Raw genomic sequence first — 22,327 nt, forward strand, 5'->3', positions numbered from 1 at the left:
AAGCTGCAGCACGAAAACAATTTTACAAATTGTTGTTAGAACAAAAAGCTTTCAATTCGAAGGAAGTTACACTTGAATTACTGAGGAACTGTGAAGGTAATTGAACTGAACAGAGCGTTTTGGATGGGTGTATGCTGTAATTTCATTTGATCTTTAAGCAGTAATTGAGGGTTTAATCAATAGAATTTGGTTTTCCGGTAATTTGTCGAAATATCGGCCTGAGATATATTTCACTTGACTTGGGTGACACAGCCAAAACCTTGTGACATTATGCAAATCTTGTTTAAAAATTTTCAATAAAGTTCATGTTTGTCTTGTGTTTGTCAATACATAGGTTGTTAAAGTGTCAACACATTACCAGAATTACAATATTTTTTCTGCTTTAATCTACGATTGTTAAAAGTGTTTTTCTGACGCATCTGCTGTGGAATTATTTCTATCCTGCCTGCTCAAAACAAATCCGACTTGAATCAAGGGCTATTCCACAGAAAATGAGGTGTACTGCGGATTTATCATAGAAAACATTGGATACCATCAGAATGAACTTTAAAATACTCACTGTGAGTGTTGTTTGTGTTTATTTTTAATTGTGTCAGTGGTTACTAAAGGCATGCTAGAAAAGCATGAAATATAGGATAACAATATTTGAACGCTAACAACATTTTTTTCTTCTAAAAGCTTACAGTTTTTAACGTCATGTATGATTTTTGTCTCCCCCAAATCTTGAATGGAGAACATTTTAATGATTGCTTCAAAAGACACAAGATTCTATTTAACAATAATGATCAAACAGATATTTTATTTGTTGTCAGTAATTGCTATAGCCGGCTCTATCGAACAAGCCGCTAGTATTATTGAGCAATGAGCAACCATAAAAATCGCTCCACTGTCTACGCATGTCATCGCATTGCTTTTGTTTGTCTAACAATAGAACATCACTTAATCGTCCGATCTGTCAGTCTGCTATTCATTATCTCCCCCTTTCACTTATGCCGCCATTGACATGTTCTTCAAACTGCGGCTTGCAGCAAGCCGAGAAAGCAATTTGATATAAACAATTTCGTCACAAAATTTTTCAAATGTAAGCACGAGTTGGGTCATCTCTTGGTCAATTATTACATTTTGTTGACTGGAAAAAGGAAGACAAAACTTAATTTCCAACGCACTGCCAGTGCTGCTCAACCTCTGGACCATTGAGATATACTAGGTAACCAAAGGTTGGCATGAAACACTTTGTAGACACAATGCTATTTTGTCTGTTTCAACCATGGCGAGAAATCAAATGCATGAAGAAACAGTTTTTATATGATTGTATCTGAATGCCAATGAAGCAACTTGCGAGAGGCATTCAGTGAATGTCTACTAGAAAATTACTTAAATAAAACGCATATTTTAGATTCATAACAATATGCCATATATAGGCTACATAAAATAATACAGTTGACAAAGATTGCATTTTGGTCTTGTGTGGTCATTCAGGTTGTAAAGTGTTGCGGCGTTTAATAAACCCAAACCCACACAGACAAATAAATTCAAGCCTGTATACTGTATTTGCTGCAGTTATCGTACATCACATGTACAGTACAATGCGATGCAAGCAGATCACTGAGTTTTTTTTTCTTTTTTCTTTTTAAAAGGAAGGGTCGGGAACCAAGGAGTATCGGTTTGATGCAAAATTTCGCAATTTATCTGCATTTATAAAGAGCTAGGTAGCAATGGTGGTTGACTAGATCTTACCCCCTGGACCTTGATTGTAGCCTAATTGTCGCAATTATTGGTCACTCATTTTTACAGTAGTTCTTTGCAATGACTTGTGACCAGTGTCCGAACAGCAGCTAGGTTTCAATTTTTCACTGCTTCACTGCTTGTTTCATACAAAAAGGCAAAAATCGTAATGAAATAATTTAATTATCGTTTGGTCCTGACTAAGCCTTACTGAGATTGCTTTGCTGTCTTGTTTGTTGTCTACAGGCTTGACTCATCATAACCTAAAAAGTCAAAAGGTCAACTGTTTATAATTGAACGCTAAAAGGGGGAAGTGCCGGTGCAAGTCAAGCAGCTCAGATAAATCCTTCTATGCACCTGGACCACTTTTACTGTTTTGCAAATTTTGTTTGACGCTTTTGCATGAGCTGCTACATTACCACTGTAGTTTTTTTCTCTTTATTGTGCTATTCGCTCTCTAAAAATCATGAAAAAAAAATCGGTTAAACTTTAGTAAACGTATGGTTTATTTTGGGGAGTACTTGTTTGGTACACTGAACGTAATACAGTAAAGCTGTTTTGGATTACATTGACAACTTAGTGAGCAGGCTAAAAATGCAATTCATATCGTTACGTTTTGTCATTTGCTTTAGTAATTTACAAATTTTGACATTTTGTAGCCTATAACTTATATGATCGATTGATATGTTAGAGAGAGCCTTTGTTATATTTCTAGGAGGTCTTACTTGGTTCTGACCCAAAATTTAACAAACAATTTTGCAGTCTACCAGTGCAGTCAACGGTTATGTAAAGATTTAAATTAATTTGTTTAAAATGAACTTGAAAAATTTGGTCAATTCTTAGAAGACGTCAGAAGGAAACATCTGGAAGATGTGCTTCCTGCGTTAAGTACCTTCTAAAACCTCAAGCCATTAATGAAAAGCGTCAGAGAAACAGCGGTCACTGCCAAAACGGCCGTTCAATGGCTGTCTGCTTTACATGGCTCGAATTTTTAGATTACCAACAATAACAATGGAGACACTGGCGTGTTAGGGGCGCACTTGACGATTAGGACTAGCCCAAGATAACAATAAAAACTACCAAAAATCTCACGCAGTTTAAAACAATCGGTATTTCAAGTAAGTCGCGACTTGCCACTAAAAATTAAATCAGCAGGCAATCGCAAGTTGTACTTTAATTTAAAAGAAAAAAAGTCGAAAGTTGCAAAAGCTTATTCTATCCTCCTTGACCATGGGTTTGTAATGACAGTAATTTACAAAAATAATACATGTATTGTTATATGCGGCAACATTGTAGCCATAAAAGCAATAAATGAAATTAAACAACGTTTGAATAAACAAAAGTGACATTTCTTTCTCCCCAGCTAACAAATTCTGTCCTTTTTAATTTAGTTCAACCTGTGCAGACGTTGAACCAAATTAAAAAAGATGAACTTCCAAACTGGTAAAATCTAACAGCCTCGCTGAGGTTCCGTTCGCATTGCGTAGGCTACATGATGCGCGTATCTATCTAAATGGAATTTTTTTTAGCTCTTTATGTAACGACACTTTCAGTACATTACTAATTAATGACTTCTTACGACTCTACATCTTTTGTGTTGTATTATTAATGCATCTACATTGGCAGGTATGTAATTCTGTACATCCAACTGTCCCCTGAATCGCAAATATCGATCTTGCACTTTCATCAGTATTAAAGTTTTGAGGGTACTTTAGAATCATTATTTATATGTCGCCTTTAGTTGACATTAGACATGCCACATACTACTTGACCCAACACAAAAATCCTTGACGGCGCCTCAGCAAAAATAAAGAACAAACGGAGACAGACCAGCCAGTTTGTGTTTAACCCGTAACGAGAGTTTTTGGCGTGAGAATATTATTGTGAATTCTAGCGGTAAAGCGTTATTTGTGCGAGTGCGGTTGCATCAAAAGCAAGAAGATCTTTAATTGTTGATCAAACATGCAGTGCATTTGCAGCACTCACATTAACACCCTGATATTATGCGCTTGTCAACGACCACCAATGAAAAACAATGACAATAGATTGGCCTCAAAAAAATTGTAAGCCTGATGTTTTAACTTTATATTAGATACTGTGACATAACTTCATCAAAAAGTCTTTTCTATTGGCATGTGTTCACATCAAAATCTAGCGGGTTGTTTGCGCGTGCTGTATTCTCCTACGTATTGTGGCCACTAGCCGCGGAAAACGTTAGCACAAACTACGCTCATGCGCAAATTCTTGCTTTTTGCATTAGTTAGTGTTTTCATAAAACATGGTTAAAGCTCCCACTCCCGTATTTGTAGACAAACTGTTAGTGAAAGACGCGACATGTTTGAGTTACAGCTTCAACGCATTACCTTTATAAATTTGCCTGTCGTGTGGTGAAAAATACATTTTGTAGATTTGGTATGTCACAAATACATTTCCAAGAATGTTTTGAATTGCATAAGAAACCGCAAATGCAGTCTGTGAAGAGACAATTTTCTAAACATGGTTAAGTAAACACAGCAGCATCTCATTGTAGGTATACGAAGCTGGCGTTCATTCAGCTTAAGATCGGGTGATAGTTTGTGTAAATAGGCACGTGTGTGTGTTCTGCATGGAACAAGACCTCTCATTGTGTTAATCTTCTTTACATAATTGACTTCATCGTTTAGTCCGATTAATATGTGATTCGTGTTGCTGACTAAAAAGCAGTCTGATCACTAAAAGTATCACAGGCCTAATAAAGAAATTTACACAAAAGTTGTCCTGAAAAAAGCACGAGTGATCTTTCCATTGTTTAAGTGAGCTATCATTAACTACATAACTCACTGGCATATACAATGTAACAATGTACATAGCAAAGCGTTGCCCATCTTTAAAAAGAAAAGTAAGGTTGTTTGAAGAGCCAAATTTAAGTCAAAAGAAAATGGACTTTGAAGAAAATTGTATCATTGTCAGGTCATCAGGTTGCATTGGAGTTTATTCGCTGAAAAAATTCATGGTTTATATGAAACTTTCATTTAACCCTGCGTCTATCACTGTCTTATCAGCGACGATCTTCTTGCGATTGAGGGCACCGCAGGTCACGTTGTTATATCCAGACACAGCAGCCAATGGATTGTGTGTTCATCGAGCGCTGTTAGGTCCCACTTATCTATTCTCCTGGGGTCGGTATATAGGCAATAAGTGGATGATGTGGTGTGCAGTCTGAAAATATAAGTCAGACTGCACAGATCATACAATCACCAGGAACAGCAACTGAATGACGACGTTCCTGAAGGTAGTCGATGCATCCGTACACAGAGGAAATATGAGACATGCTCGCATGCACTTTAATTAATAGGTCAACCAGATTGTTCTCGCAGTGTTGTCTCAGAGCAAACTTAAAAGCTGTAAACTTCAATTGATATTGCCTAAAAAGTACTGCAAACACTTAGAATTAAAAACAACTCACTTGTTCTTTGACTGGTGGTAGAAAAAAGCTAGATAACGTTGCAAGAGAAAATAATAAGAAAAGCATTGAGACTTGCATGATTTAAAGCTAATTTGTAATGCTAGCTGTCTCATGACTGCAAACATGTTTATTGCCGTTGTGTTTGTTCGTTGTAAATTTAATTTGGTTATCGCGAACAAGCTGTCATTAGAATAAGACGAATACGGAATTCTCTAATGTGTTTTTAAAACTTTACTAAACGTTGCATTGTTTCTGTACATGGCATAACATTAGTGAACTATTTTTGAACTTTTTTTTTAGAACTGTCGTATATCAACGACAATCCAAAGCTACCATTTCCTCGCTGAACTAATTGACTACGTAAACAAAAACGGTCCGGCTGTTTAACTAAACTTCACTGAGTAGTCGACAATGTTCCAAAGCTTCTGCATTGCGGAATTGTATTACGTACTGTACTGGCAACTGCATTCGTCGGGAAGAATCACCAGCGTGCTCTATAGTTTAATGCCCCTTTAGTTCTTATGTAATAACTGATGAGTTTCATCGCTGCTGTTGGATTTTCATCACTTCGCAATGGTGCAGTTTATAAAATACCTTCAGAACTTGGACAACGTGACTTGTTTCATTATGTGCTGTTAGTTGAAGTTTTGTAATTGTGAAGAAAACGACAGTCAAGCTGATCGCTATTATTACGTTTGCAATAAAATAAAGAGTCATGCTATTGCTTGCAATCACTGGAAGTTGCATACATAGGAATAGAAAACTGATGGGTTGTACCTTGCAAGTTCACGAAATTTCAGTGGATTCTGCTTGGATTGTCAAATCGCATTTTGCATTTCGTCATTTTCTTAGTAGCCAAGTTCTCAATAAATTCTGACAAAGCACGGACAATGTCAACTTTTATCAAAGCAGATAAAATCAACTTTTTGAGCCGAAATTGTATAACATTGCTTTCTTTAGGGCTTGTTATAATCAAATCACTTGATGTTTCAGGTAAACGGTCAAGATCTTTCTGGCGTTTCACAAGAAGAAGCGGCCAGGACGTTAGAAAATGCTGCAGAACCTATTTCAGTTGTTTTGGCTCGAAGGGAGAGCAAAGGAACTAAGCCAGCTCGCCACAATAAAGAGGAAAAAAAGCCACCAAACAAGACCTCTGTTTCCACACAAACACAAAGCGAACTTTGCTTTTGCAGATTTTTACTTGAAAACGTTCGAGACGTGTCAGGCCCCTTTTCCGAATTTATACGAAAGTAAGTTCACTAGCTTGTTAAAGCGCGAGTTTATGATGTAAATTGCTAAGGATTTCATCGTCATTACATTGCAACCATAAGTGTTGGTGACCATAAAGGATAGAGGGATGGCCATTTATTTTTGTTTGGATGCAAAACCAAACGTACATAAAAAAAGCAACATTAGAAAATTATTAGTCAAATTCATATTTGTACTAAACAGCGAAATCATGCGCTACCAGGACAGCTATCCAGACCACTTGCTTCATGACGTCAATGATGACGAGTCGTATGACGACAGTAGTCCAATCGAAGATGAATACTACCACGTTGACTATGAGGTATTTTTATCATGATTTTAGTCTAAAATAATAATAAACAAGTTATTTTTTAAAGTAAACATCAATCTTTTGTCCTGAGAAAGCTTCGATGTTTCGTTTGATGACGTAACGCTAGTGTGGTTTCAAAACGTTTCAAGTTTTGAAAGCAGTTACAAACAAAGTATTGAAGTAGGTTATAGCAGCTTGAGCCACAGCATAATTAGTCGTAATAATTTATTCAACAACAGTGCGGTTCAACAATATTGTCTCAACGTCGTAGTGCTGCTCACCCACCTCATGCGCTATCGTACTGTTCTGTTTCATGCCAATGCCGTTTCATAAAGCAATCCTGTAAACAGCTTTTTGTGTTGGAGTTGCCGAATTATAATCTGTAGGAGAAATGAAAAGCTGCTTAAAACAAAATGAAATGAAAATCGGATTTTGGGGAAGATTGGAGGTTCTTTTTTGTGATTAAAAATATTGGATTGTTAAAATTAATTTAGCAGATGTCAAAGAACGGTCCAGTTTTCTTAATTTGAGTAAAAAAGTAACTTCCTTTTACGGTTTTATAAATTAAACTTTGATGGAAATAGTTAGATAGACATTTTGCCGCGAGCGTAAATCAGCCAAAAGATATATTTAGCTATAGCAAGTTCTCACATTCCAAGACAAAAATAAACTTTTTATAACATTGGTTACATATTTGCTTTTTCATACCATACTTGCTTTGTTAGTAGTTGCTTAGAAAATTGATACGGTAAATAAATTTCTTATGCATTAGCTTCTCATTTACATGTCATTTAATCTTTGTCATTGTAAGCATCATTTGCACTTCAAACTTTGCAAGAGTTGAGTTGATACGTTTCGGTTCAGAAACATATCGGTTAGGTTATCAGACAATTGATTTAAAATGGTTTCTTGGCTTGGAAAGTTGACTTACAATCCAAAAACATCCTTTAACATTGATTGATCATAGAATATTCATTCTTGAAGTGAGAAAACTTTGTTGAAAGCGTATTGGTCGCCGTAAATTTAGCGCATTATTAACACGTTACGCTTAAATGATACACTGTCTGAGTGACCTAAACACTTTGATAAATAGTAAGAATTCAGCAAAAGCAATCATAACATGAAGCGACATACCTGTCATTCGTCGACACCATTCAGCAACCCTAATTCCCATGGAAAATTAGGCGCCAATTCTGTTATTATAGCTCATAAATGACTGGTATACCGAGCTCCATGTGTCACGCTCTTGACCAGGTATTTTCTCTACAACACATACAAAATATTGTTCAAGTGGTGCATGGCTTGACAAAATTTCATGATAAAACTTTCAGAGCTCCTCGCGTGAGTGATGACAGCAGCCGAATCCTTGTTGTCTGTAGCCTATTAATGACACTTGGTACAAAGATCTTACTCGCGTTTGACTTTATTTTTTTGAAAATGATTAGTTTGTTGTGTTATGAAAATAGAACTCTATGGATTCGTACACGAATTTCCAATGTTTTCTGTAGAAAAACGGCCAGTTACAGGATATTCCGTATTGCAGGCTTAGTTTCTTTAAATGCAGCACAGTAACGGGTCAATAGTCGTCTTAGTAATTTGGTGTTTTAAAAAATCTTAGTGTTGATTGTTGTTGAACTGGTTGAACTATGGTCAATCACAAGTCAAAACAGATCTTGATGAATGTCTTTGATACTCAATTTCAAAGCAAGAAAAACAAATGGCAATAACCGGTTTGATTTATTTTTTCCGGATTTTGATATGCTTTGCCCAAGACTAATCACATTTATAAACCAAAGTAGCACTTTCTGTGTGGCTATGCTGCTTGTCATTTTATTTTAAAAATGTTACAACTAAAAAGGTGAAAACTTGTCAAATCCATAAAAAAATATTCTGTAAAACGTAAGAATGCGAAGTATGAAACTTGCTTTAATCAGAACTAAAAGAGCAAGCGAGGCGCCCTTTGGAAGGGTTGTATGTCAGTTTTTCATTCTCTTTAACGTGTCCTTATCTCCCTGTTTGTTTAAAGCAAACTCTTAAAGCTGTGACTACAATATTTCCTAGACCACCAAGCTAGATCAACTGTCATTGTAATCAGACGCAATTCTTAGCTAACTTTGAAGTAAGTTATGATAACATAACTTTTGAATATCCGGACATCAAACATTATTGTTTTATTGACTTATTTAAAAAAAAAAGACAAACCATTAAAGAGTTTATGAACAAACACAAGATAGTGTCTGCATTTTTTCATTAATTCTGCTGATCCACTTTTAATTACACCCCGCTTCTTCATAAGTGTTCCAGGGCGAATGTCAAATTTGTGTTGTTTGGATCTAAAACAAAATTAGAGGTATGCTTAGTATTTTATATGGATTCACACAGGTTTGAGAACATGTCTGGATGTGTATTTGAATTCATGCAGAAAGCAGACGTTTTGTTAATCTAACCATGTCAATTTCCTGCCACAGGAAGTCACTCTAAATCGACCGTCGGATGATGAAAAACTTGGCTTAATGCTGTGTGACCACAAAGACGAATACTCCGACCAAACCAAAGTTATCGTGTCAGAAGTGAGTAGCCTAGCGGATGAGATTTTAAAAAGTTGTCAGATTCAAACTCCTACTAATTCAGAATTATTGGTTTTTTGCAAAGATTTGATAATGGATAAATACACACAACCTTTGCCACTGCTTTAAACTGTATTCATTGTAGTTTGTATATTAATTTTTTGTACTTGCCTGCCAAGTGTCATAGAAAAGTTGAGATAGAGCAACAAAAGCAACTGGATTGAACGCGGTTTTCTACAAGGATGTCACTCAAAAAGCATTTTGACTCAACGACCTGCTATTATTTAATGCCAGTGGCCGTAATATGTATGTCAGAGGCTCAATGTTTTTAAACGTAAACAGTGATGCCTCATGACGAGGTCTCCCACCTGCTCCTTTAGATTGCTATCTTCTTAATAGGTAGATGGTCGGCACGCTTAGAGTCAGTGGTTGGGATTACACCTGTCGCTCTTTAGCTAACAATCGTGGTCTTTTTGTCTGGTTTCGACGTAACTAAACATTGTAACGATGTAAAAACGAAAACTTTACTATTTGGGGATCGTGTTGTAAATTTATTTTTTAGCTTTTTCTTTAACAACGTAATTGGATTGTTGAAGCACTTTCTGTATGCTTTTAATCTCATCTAGCATTTTCGGGAATTGGTGCATTAGTGTAATGCTCTTAGGCCTGAAACATGTTTTCTAACAAGCTCAGTGCAAGCGTTCGCCGGGGGACTGCCCCTGTGACTTGAATGACTGATTGCGTCATAATTTAATTATCATCAAAAGATTCAATTTTTTTTTGTCACGACGTTTCTTGCTGCCAAGGGAAACCAATATCTAATACCAGGGTTTTATCCTGTCTGGCTTTCTAACCAAAACAATTTCTACCAATTCAGCATGAGCGACATAATAAAGCAAATTTGGCACTCGGCTTTGTCACATTTGCTTTTCTTTTTTCAATTCAAATAGAGGTGTTGAAACCTGAACAGGCCACTGATTCTATTCTTGGCAACTTGGAATAAGCAATGACGACCGAATCGTCTTCTTGTGCTGAGTGACGGTGTATGACAAGATTATCTTCATTTACAAATACATGTCGCAATACTTCATATTAAACAAACTTCTCACTTCACAATGTTTATTTTCATATTTACTTTGCTTTTTTTAATTTATTTTTAAATTAGCATTTGTTTGTCACGTAAGCATGATTTCAAACAAGTGGTGGCAAAATGACTTCGCTAATTTATTTTAACATTATAATAAATAAGGACTATCTACTGAAATCTGTTGCCGTCAAAAAGAGACAAGTTCTGTTTTATTTGATGCATGAATTACGTTATTGGACAAAGATTGAGGTTCATTTGACAGAATTTCTATTTCCAACCGTATTCAAATCTTTACAAATTTCAATGCAAAGTGCAAGCCCATCATTCAGAATGGGTTTTGATTGCAAAAGCGTTGATAACTTAGTTTTTTGATACTTTTCTCATCACTTATGCGCGTATCATGCTGTAGGTGGTTTTATTAAGCTCCTTAGCGATGGACGTTTGCTGTGTTTACTTCTAAACACCAAAGACAGGTCTATTCATAAGGCTATAAATAAAAGGTTCTTTAAACATCTGAAATCTGGTCAACCTGTTAGTAAGTGCAGGCAATTTTCCATTGGCTGTGAATATGTTTCCATCTTATGTTTAATTGTTTATGCTAAACAAGATATTTTCTATAAAAACTTTTTTGATATCCATTGGTAATTTTCTCCTTGCTAGGCAGTTCATGTAATTCCGAAGAGTTAAGTTGTGTAACAATGTGATGTGGTGCTTTGTGGAAGTTTGAAATAACTTAAAACCTTTTAATTTATGTTCATGCAAACTTACACTTTTACAGGATATTTTAAAAAACAGATGCCTCATGCGAATATTGCATCGTCGCTGTATTGATAGCAACACAATAATTTCATTGTTTTGAGCAAGTAAAAAACTTGATTGGCATGTTGTGCTAAAAAAATTAAAGAGGTTACGCCAATAGGTTTAATTTTACTTACCACATTTGTATTTTCTTCTTAATCGGCTATATCGGATTGCCCAACCATGGCATACAAAGCTGCTCGTTCGCGTTATTGGAATGTGTGATAGGAGAACCATATCACAAGATATACCGCAGTTAGTTTAGTTACAGTATATCACGCATCATGTGCTGATTCACCTGCTAGGTTTGTGGTTTTTAGGCTTAGTGAATAAGCTTTTCCTTTTGCAAGCGAGTTTTTAAAAACATGTTGACAAGCAGCATGATTCCGTAGATTAATCTTTTTAACCTCATCTTTTTCAAGATGTTTTTTCCTCTTTTTTACACCACGTCAGTGGCTGCAGTTGTATTTTGGCTGTTTACTTTTTGATTGTGAATGTTTTTGGTTCAGTGGGAAATACTAATAGTGCTTTGGTGTATTATGTATTAATTGCAGCAGTACAACCGCGTAAGTTTTTCGCAATAGTGATTGTTTCGGTTTGTATCGTATTTATGATGACATATTATAAACCGACTTCTTCCCACTGCGTTATACAACGAAGAGCACGATGTAAACTAATGCGATTTTATCAAGTTCTCTAAACAAGCAAAAAACACAAAAATATGAATAAACTCAACTCCCTGCCAAAAACTAGCCAAGATCTATTTTTCTTTTAATCTTCTGTTTGCAAAAACGCTCATTTACATTGTTTCAACGCCAAAGCTCGGTAACTTTTTCATGTGTGCTATTGGTTGGATGTCAGCAATATGATGTTGACATTTTTTACGTGCTTCTCATTTCGCGAATAATTTCTTTTCCTCTCATTATTATCTTTCATCTAGCTAGCATCTGAATACCAATCTGGTTCCATCGGCACTATGTCTATTTATTTTGTTATTCAGTTGAAGAATTATTTCGCCCGGGCAACTCTGTGAGAAAGCAAGCGTTGGATTGATTTTTAACACTGCTCGGTCGATTGAGAAGCTGAAAAGCACGCTTTCCCACATTGTACCACTTGAGATGAATACCTTTGAACAGAAGACAATGGTTATTTAAATTGTTATTTATCAGTTTGCAATTAGCACCCGTGAGGTTACATAATCACCAAACAAGTTTTACCAAACATACCATTCATTCCATTTCCCAGACAGCTAATCAACCGTTTATCACATTGATTCAACGTCAACGTGATGAATCACTGTAAAAAACGGTTAATTTGTTCTGTTTTCCACTGTAAGAGTTTTAATCCAAGCTTGATTGGTTTGTTTGAAATTACCTATAGACTACATCTGGCAAGTGCCCAGATAGCAAAACCTTTACAATTTTACATTGATTTAACGTCTGAAAACGTTGAATCAATGTAAAAATGACGGATTTTGCGGTCTGGCAAGTGCTCAAATATTTTATGCGCATTTTGCAAAGTCCAGTTTTGCAATACCAAAGTAACAAAATTACACCGTAATACCACCACAATTGGTATTAGTTAATTCGAGTTCAAGTGCGTTTTAAATCGTCAGATAAAATCCCAGTTTAAATTTAAACCGATGTAAAACATTATGGAAATGTTTGACAATGATCATGAAAACCTGATAGAAAAATTTATCTGCTGCCAAGGGTATTCAGTTTACAAATATTCATCTGATACCCAGGCAGTAAAATCGTCATTTTTAGACTGCTCCAACATATGCAGACGTTGAATCAATGTAAAAATGAATTTTGTTTTAACTTGTTGAACGTGTTCACAACTACACTCTTTATACAGTAGCCTACTTGGTATTTGTGCTTTCACAGCATCGACAAATCGGCAAAAGGTGAATCATCGCATTCGGTCTTGTTTTGGAACAACAAAAACTTTTTGAATATAAATTTATTGGTCATTGCTTCTTCTACCTCTTATTAGTTTTTTTTTTCCTTTTCAGGTGGCCTCTGAATCAGTTGCTTCCCGGTGTCAAAAGATTTACCCCGGTGATCAAGTCTTGAAGGTGTGTAAGACTCTTCATTTGATTGTGAATAATTTAATCATACTCAATTTAATTCACTCAGACTCGTGGCATCCTTAGTTAGGTAGTTTCTCCCCACCCTATTTGAGGGTAATTGATGTACCAGGTGCGATTTTAACCAAACTTTATTTACATCAAGTAAAGCAGGCTTTACCTGGAAATACTAATGAGCAATCAATTTGTTGTTATTGGATGTGTCTCACCTCACATAAATCTCTTCCAGAAAATTTTAATCCAATTTGGGAATGATTACGTTATCTGAAAAATGAACTTAATCAGTTGTAACCATTTGGTTAGTAGCATATTCTCATTTTTTATGCATCACTGGAAATTAAAATTATAAACTTGCGGGTGTGCTTCGTTTTTCCATTACAAAACACTAAGACTAACAGATACATAACTCACAGTTGTCATAGACAATTTTCAAGTTTCAATATACAATAATGTGTGTTTTTATATAGCGATGTGTCCATTGCAGTATGCGTTGCTGCTCAGCGCTTTACAAAGCAAACAGTGTCACTGTAGGGCGTAGGCTGTAGCTGTGCAAAAGCGCAAACGTTTTATTCACAAGAGTTGACTCTAGCTTTATTATGGTGAGCAATGCTCCATTAATTAGTTTGATCAGTAGCTTATTTCTACCACTGTGTAAAATTTTTCATCGATAGCAGTCAATCAATATCGGCTGGTTACTAGTATAGTGCCTTTTTTGCTGATTGCCCTGAATTTATCTCAATATCTTTGCAAATTGCTAAGCTTTTGAAAGCTTCACGTTTGATCTGCTGTTATTGAGTGTTAATTGACTACATGAGAGTTGCTTTGGTTATTATGACTCGTTTGCTATTGGTACTACGCTTTGCCGAGAAGAGAGAAGATGAATGGACATATTTCTAAACACCAGTTCTTCTAATTCAATCTCAATTTAAGCCATGTTTTCTGTAAAACACATTTCTTTACAAAAATAATTCATTGCTAAAGGTCATTACAGCGATGAGTAATGGTGGCATATAATTAATAACGATAATGATTGGAAAATTGTGTTTTTTGTTGGGGTAGCAGTTTTTTTATAGTCTTTCTGGTTTGGCTTTCATGGAAGAGTGTTTGATGAATTTTTAAAACATTACTCAGATATGAGTCGTTTACCAGATTCGGTATTTCTGACAAATCTATGCAGTAACAACAAAACTGGTTTATTCGGATGAAATAAATCCCTTTATCTTTGATCTCAATTACTGCATAAATATTATTTTTGCTGTTTACGCTTCGTGACAATAAGAATCCATCTCTTTAACGTAATACTTTTGATGAAAGACGACTCTCTGTAACAATGGCCAAGTAATTTCGCCTAATCCGTTATGGAATGTTGGCCCAGCGTTGTCTGCACTTGATAGCTTACATTAGCGCCCTAAGACAATCTGGAAACATTACGAGATTGTAATCTCCGTGCCTTACGCGGTTAATTTTAATTAATACCATGTGCTAATGGCAAGATGATTGAAGACGGCGCGATTTTTAGTTTACCATTTTATTATCAAGCTAAATTCAAGGGTTTTGCAGTGAGTTGCAGCAAAGATTGAATGCAACGATCAACAAATAACGAAAATTAGAAAGCATTTACGCCATCGAGGATAGGCCTACCATCTTTTTAAGCTGTTTGAGTCAATGAGTCTCTCTGTGTTCCAGACAGTTTGTGTCGGCACTGCACGCTGTGAAGTGCTGAATAAACCACAGCTGCACTGTTTACAACAAATAAACTTAAATCAAGACTGTTTCGCTATTCTAACTGTATGCAAGCACATCTATCATGTTCTGTCAAGCAGCTCGCCACACATGTGCACTGTGCAGTGCACTACGATCTTATGTTTTGATAACATTTGTTCATTATCGCTATTCATGGAAATGGTGCTTAAGTGTCAGCGATTTTCGACGCAAAAATTTTATTTCTCATTTTATCCATTAAACTTTGCCGTGCAATACATACAGTAATGCCTCGATCTCTTGTGTCAAACACATTACACAATTTCCAGAAAGCTGAAGAGATTCTCTGATGTATTTTAACGTTTGTTTTTCTATTTCATTGCAGTTTTATCATTTTTTCAACAAAGTGTTTTCGCATGAAGACTTTGGCGATTTGATGTTTTGGTATATTGCTATTTATAGGTTTGTAGTCCAAATGAGCATGTTTGAAGTGAAATGAACCTATGTGTTTAGATCGATGGCGAACCTGTGCATTGTATGAATGATGCTTCAAGGCTACTTAACAAAGACACTCAGTCGATTTCCTTTCGTATTGGTCATCCTCAAATCATGGTGAGTTTGTAAAACAAGTGCTAACGTGTAATGATACATAGGGACGCTCCGTACTTACTTCAAGCTTTCTGGCAATGAAACAACGTAAAATTACTGCATTTTTTAGCATTTGACTCGATTGTTGTTTATGTAAAGTTACAAAGCAGATCAACGGGCTATAAGTAGATGGCTGCAGTTTTTAACTGTATTTATGTTGGACCTGGTTTGTTTGTGTGCTCGCCAAACGAAAGCAGCTTAAGTTAGAGCTAAGACAGCGTTTGTGGGGTCGATATGCCGTAATGCTTGTTTATGTCTATCTTTCGCTCCTCTTTGATACAGTGTCATCATAATGCCGTTTGCATTTTTTTTTAAAACAGTTTATTTACTGCAGAACACAGCTGAAGTTTTTGAACTTTAAAATCAGACTTTTCTCAATCATATACCATCCCTTATTTATCCACAAGATCATAAAACGTGTTAATCTTAGATTTATACACACTATGAAAAAAAGTGATATATATTTTCTTTCATACAGTAATATTTTTTCACTGCAGCAGATTAAAGCCTTGCCTTTGTACGAATTAGATATTCTCTTAGCACACGACCGAGCCTCACCGTAAACAAATATCTTTATGGTATTTTAACGACTGAGATGCGGTGAACATTTCTTTCTCACAATCTTTGATTTAGCAAAAGTCTGAGTAGCAAAGCTGATGTGCTAAGTCGAAATACTAGCTTCAATCGCTGTGCAATCCAACTGAGCAAGTTGTTTTGCCACTTTTCATGAATCTTACAATAATAGAGTATTTTGGCAAAAGTTCTGGGGTAGGTTGCCAGGTCTTGGGAGTGCAGTGGTATGGGAGTGCAGGAATTGAAGGAGGCTGCGTGGGATCGAGAGATGTGGAGAAAGATAACGTATAGAGTGACCGAGAGTCGTAAACGACTGAACGGATGATGATGACAATAATACAGTACAATGTAAAAAATTGTGCAGATTAAGCTGCATAGTAAATAAAATGTAAAATGCTTCTCACAAAATATAGTTCATAGGCAACTGACTGTTAAAATATCGACGTCATAGTGTTACTTTTCCCAGCAACAAGTTTTTCAAAATCAAGGCAGACGAAAAAGCTCATTTTATGAAATTTTGGCGACAATGAAGATCTGACAGACTATCAATAAACGTTTTGTTCTTGAATAGTGGATGTACAGCATTTTTAATCAAGCTCTGTCACAAGCAAATACGACCATAATCAAATGTTTCTGTCAGTATACAGTCGCCGCGTTCTATTTGCATTGGGTTGTTTATTTTAGCCTAGAAACTAGCTATTGAGCTGAAAAAGCAATAAATTGAAACAGAGACTACATTGAAACTTAACGGTAAGAGTTTGACAGTCAACAACAAGCAGATACAACAAGGCACTGGTCACTATTCCAAACCAGTTAGCAAAATGATGATTTTGCATTGATTCAACGTAGCAGACGTCAAATAAAAAAATCAAGTTTTTCAACTCGAAAGTCGACAGCAACTTGCTGCTCAAGATCTTTCATGATAGTTTTTCTAGCGATTAAAAATCGCGTGAATTTGATGAAGGCAAATTATTTTCAAAACATTATTTCCAGTCAGAAAATCAATGCTTTTTTGCATTGATTAATGTAAAGAGCAATCTTGAACGTCAAAATTGTGCTGGCAGTACTAAAGTATTTCAAAATTTCGATTTTTTTTATATGCAAATTGCTGTTTTGAAACTACTTTTTTTCAAACAAAAGGAAGTTACAAAAGCAAAATAGTGATATATCGAAGACTAAGTGACCGCTGCAGCATTAAATTTCCTTTTGGAATTCATTCAAGACTTTTATTGCTCGGTTGGTTGTAAAATATTTACATTCACGTCTAATTGCGACATACTATTTGTGCTTTGACATACGAAATGTTGTGCGTGCAAGAAAACATGTAACACACGAACTTTAAAAAACTGTCACTGCTCCAGACACTGGACAAACTTTGCAATTTGTGTCGTTTCTGCGACTTAGAAGTAACAATGAAACTTTTCATCTTTTGTAGGGTTAGGATTAGTTTGTTTGTTTGAATCCAATCTGTTTGAATTTAACGTACACACCTTTCAGAACCAAGTAAAATCGACCAGTACAAGTTTATAAAACGAAACGATATTGTTTTGTCACAGGAGGAAACATCATGGGTAGAGGAAGACCGAATGCATTTTGACAGCAGTTTTCAGAACGATGATATAGCGTATGACGTCAGAAATTGCATGAAAAATCAAGCGAACAACGTGACGTCAGATCAACCATGGTCCAGTTTTATTGACGACGTCTCTCAGAACAATTACGCCAAGTATACTGACGAAGTATTGGCAAAGGTAAAAATTTACCTTTCATCTTCGATGATTTCTTAGTGACGTTTATTGCGTTGTAAATACTGTAACACACGTGCCAGATCTCAGCGAGCATAGTGGTTCTTTTTTTTCATTGATTTAAGGTCAGCAGGCGATGAAGCAATGTAAAAAGGAACTATATTGCTGGCTGTGGTGTCGTTTTTGGACAGAACTTTTTAGAAAAACAAGATATGGGCACAATTGCTTTTAGCATGTTGTTCATTATTTATTCTGGATCCACTTCAGCGTCATTCAAAAACTAACCAACAAAGATTCTACTTTGAAGATATTCATTGCGGTTTAAAGAACGTAAAATAGACAAATCATCTCTTTGACTAGTTTTGCATGCGTTTAAAGAAATTTTGCTTGAATTTAACTACAAACGACATTTCTAATCTCTACAAATACGAATGTGACATAACCAACCACTGAAATATTATAACTTATTTCAAAGAAAAAACAAAACTTCGAATTAAATTTTATGGGTATACAAATATTGAAAAAGGGATTCGTTTGAACAGCCTAATAGGATTGAAAATATATGAATATCTCTCATTATTGTCACGAATGAAAATTGTGTGATTGCGTATAATAAATTTAATTTCTTGTCGATGATTTATTATATATACCAAACAATTGGCAGATATCCCAAGACGGGCTTTACAATAATTGTAGCAATTGTCTTGATGTTCAGATGCAACGTGACGCAAGTGCAACACAAGAAAGCAGGTCGTCCAACAGCACAACAGGAAGCAGCAATCAGACTGGCAAAGACAGTGGAATTGAATACACTCTTGAAAGTACTGTACAGGTATGTATTTAACGATTCACATGAAAAACATTTTTTCAATTTTTGTTGCATATGCAAATGTTGAAACTGATTGCTTTTAAATTTAGTTGCTGTCTATAACTATGGCTTGCAAATTTCATTTTTTTCTTTCTGTTTCTTGAAATTTGACAACTTTAAATTATACAAAATTGCACTTCATCCTAATGTAATTAAACGTGCTTTAATAAAGGGACTTACGTTGAAAACCTGTGTTGTTTTCATGCAGTTTTGTATGAAAATAATCGACTACTTAATATCAGAAAATATTGTTCTTCAAACTGATTTTTGCATACTTCTTATCACAAAACCACACTCAACAATATGTACGTAATAGGCTTATTTTTTTTATTTTTTTATCATAGAGTGGTTTCGACAACTGCACCCGAAGAACTTCACTTGACGCTCAAATGTTCCAGCCGAAGGTCAGTGAAGGCAGCAAAAAGTTTTCGTCTTTGAGAAGAGAGCGTGCGCATATTCCACAACAGGTAGAAAACGAACTAGGCCTACGTGCTATGTGGTTATGTATTTGCCAGTAATATTATCTGACCGCTAATCTGTGATGGTATTTTTTAATCACGTCATGCTTTACAGTGGACCAGCGCGAGGTGTTTTGTAGTTGTTTACGTGGCTTTGCCTCGGAAAAATCTAATTTTATAACAGGCAGATCCTAAATACTGTATATGATTCATATTTTGTTAAACATCTCTGTTTGTTTTAAGTTTAATCGGTTACTGTAACAATATCGTTTAACTTTCAGAACCGACCTTTTACGAAGCAAAAGTCGTCACGAGAACAACAGAAAACAAGCACTACGAATAGTCCTGACTCTACCAAGTGTTCAATGGACACATCCGGTGTTGATAAAAATAAAACCCCTTTCATAAACATGAATAACGTTGTTCAAACCACATTATTAAACAACAGAAAAAAAAGCTTGGAAGCATTTCGAACATCTGGTATTAAAGTTTCTGCCGAAAGAACTATTGAAGCTGTGAGTCCTTGGGTTAAAATTGCTCGGCAAGATTACGAGGAAAAAATGAGACAATTTCAAGATAGTGAAGACCTGCGCTATATTCATCCTGCCTTAACATCCAACGATATCGGAAATTTGGACACAATAATAACAACACTGTCTTTGTCTTGTACCACGAGTGACGCAACCGATAATACGTCATCAGCCTATAGCACAGGAGAGAGTCTTCGTAGCTCAAGCACCACTAGTGCTCCTCGTTTAAGCAATGAAACGTCTTCGCCTCCTCTTTCACCAAGTCATACACAAAAGAAAACTCAATTACCTCGCACTGGAGTTACAATGGCGTATTACGTGAGCAGTGATGCAAATAGCGATGACGAAGGGCCGGCCTGTTACCTGACACATGCAGAAGACAGTGAATCGGAAGGTTTTGAAGACGCTGGATTAGAATTCAGTTCAACGTTTCACTCGCCCCCAACACAGTCTCTCCGACCCGTACCATTGCCTCGTTTGTTACATCCACCTCGAGAAGCGACCAACTTCATGTGCCATTCCCTGACTGCATCCACTAAACAATTATGGAAAGCAACTGCCGCCGTTGCTAGAAGTAGACGACAACAAGTGCAAGCGGAATACAAAGTTATGCCGCTCAATGAACAAAGACAATTTCTCAACGAAAAAGAGTCCATTAACAATGATTGTACACAAGATTCGAAAAAACGTACCAACGAAAGTAGCAAACGTGAGACAACCAACGGTATTGTATCTGCTTCAGACTATGGGAACTCTGATGGAAAAAACGGCCCAAATGCTGCTGTTGAAACTGACTCTCAGACTAACCAATGCTCTACCAGCGATCCCGACACGTACAAAACCAAACCAATCCACTGTAGTGAAGGTGCCGGACCTAAAGTTCGACGTTCTTCAGAACATGCTCGGCCGAGTGAGAAACTCATCAAAACCCAGCGATCGTTTTCATGCGTCGATCCCCCCAACTTCGACAAGAAGCACAATAGCGAAACCGGAGATCAGTTCAATGCCGATGTACAAATGGAATGGAAAGTTCGTGTAAGTAAGGACGGCACTCGATACATCACCAAAAGGCCAGTACGAGAAAAGGTACTGCGACATCGCGAGAAGCGACTTTTGGCCGAAAGATGTGGTGTTACAACGGACGATGACGTCACTGAACTTAAACTGGGTCGTCACTGGTCTCGCGATGACCGGAAACGTCATCTACGTCATGCACGCGAAAAGAAACGTCGTCGGGATTTTATGCAACGTTGTCGCCTTGAAGTTTTGAACGAAAATACGCCTGCTGACGGCGAGATTGTTGAACTCAGCCACAAGAAGATGTCAAAGCAAAAGCACAAGCGCATGTTGTTAGACAATTTTGTTACCGTTCAAGAAATACTCGCTCACGGGGACCGTTCTAATGGTCTTGCCAAAGTCAACCCTTTAGTAAGTGTTACGTACATTTAAAAGCTACCTTTTTGCACTTGCACTAAAAAATTGCGGTTTAGCCGGCAACATTCCTGTCGGGCATTTAAAAAGATCGCCCAACGACTCTTGGGTTCAACCGAAAATAATAATACCTCACTTTATCATACGTTTTTAGCATGTACAGCACAAGGTTACGGCTTGAGTTGTCACTGAATGATCTCACCGAAATATGTCGTCATCGACCAGCACGTGACTAAACAAATACTGTCACGTGTTCTGTAGTGGTTGCCTCATGCCCATTGCCCAGTTGGGGAAATTATCACCCTTTCTTTTTTTTAGTCTGCACGTCAAAACATCAATACAATCAAGCAAGTTTGCATTGGGCTACTCTTTCTTGTTGAACTTCTATTTATTTGCGCGAGCGTTTTTGTGCTTTTGCTTTGTATTTTGCTTGATGGAGTATTCATGAAACATGTGAATCAAAGAGAAAAATGTGTTAATTGACAAAGACCCTGTTGTGTCAATAAAAATATGAATTAGTCTTAGTTATTTAATTGTAGCCATTTGACGAAAACCTTATTGCTGGAGTAATAACGATAAGTATATATACATAGTAATAATTTTAGCAATAAATTAGCACAGAAATATAGGCATGTCGCCGATTTTAGTTGCAGTTCGACTTGACAAAGCAGCCATTCTTGCTGGTAAGACATGTTCAAATGAATTTTTAAGATTTTTACCGTAGCATTCTCTTTGTACTGTTTCGAATATGTCAATTTTATTTTTATTTTGCTACTTTTTGTTTTTTGATGTCTGGCAATACTGCGCCGAATAGCTTAAGCGTTTTTGTGCCATAAAAATGTGTATATTAGTTGTGTCGTTCCTTTAATAAAATAATTGTCAATGAAAAATATGAAAAACGTTTTGTTGATTGGCAATTATTGCATAGCAAGTGAAAAGATCAGTATGCAATGCATAACGAAGGACATTAAAAGTTCTCCTAAAAATTAAAGTAAAAGGTGATGCGACAGGGAAGAGCATAGCTGTTGAAAATTTCATCATTTACATATAAATTAATAATTTAAAAAAATTATTGCTAGCATGATATGTAATGGTCCACTG

General features: G+C 36.2%; 1 protein-coding gene across 1 annotated transcript; it reads left to right on the forward strand.

Annotated features, from left to right (window-relative positions):
• The first annotated feature begins 358 nt into the window (after positions 1-358).
• Positions 359-22,110, forward strand: LOC145778217 (uncharacterized). Its single transcript, XM_082589673.1, has 10 exons — positions 359-560; positions 6,164-6,420; positions 6,623-6,740; positions 9,197-9,298; positions 13,198-13,260; positions 15,487-15,585; positions 17,751-17,945; positions 18,655-18,771; positions 19,152-19,274; positions 19,547-22,110. The coding sequence occupies exons 1-10, from the start codon at positions 540-542 to the stop codon at positions 21,242-21,244; spliced, it is 2,793 nt and encodes a 930-aa protein (XP_082445799.1). The 5' UTR covers positions 359-539; the 3' UTR covers positions 21,245-22,110.
• Positions 22,111-22,327: the final 217 nt, after the last annotated feature.

Source organism: Aplidium turbinatum, chromosome 10 (genome assembly GCF_918807975.1).
Source record: "Aplidium turbinatum chromosome 10, kaAplTurb1.1, whole genome shotgun sequence".
In the NCBI taxonomy this organism is placed as follows: Eukaryota; Metazoa; Chordata; class Ascidiacea; order Aplousobranchia; family Polyclinidae; genus Aplidium; species Aplidium turbinatum.

Excerpts from the sequence above, each read along its gene's own strand:
- LOC145778217 (XM_082589673.1), top strand. The coding sequence starts at position 540 with ATGAACTTTAAAATACTCACT. Across the intron at positions 13,261-15,486 it reads CCGGTGATCAAGTCTTGAAG|ATCGATGGCGAACCTGTGCA; the intron begins GTGTGTAAGACT and ends CTATGTGTTTAG. Across the intron at positions 19,275-19,546 it reads GTGCGCATATTCCACAACAG|AACCGACCTTTTACGAAGCA; the intron begins GTAGAAAACGAA and ends TTTAACTTTCAG.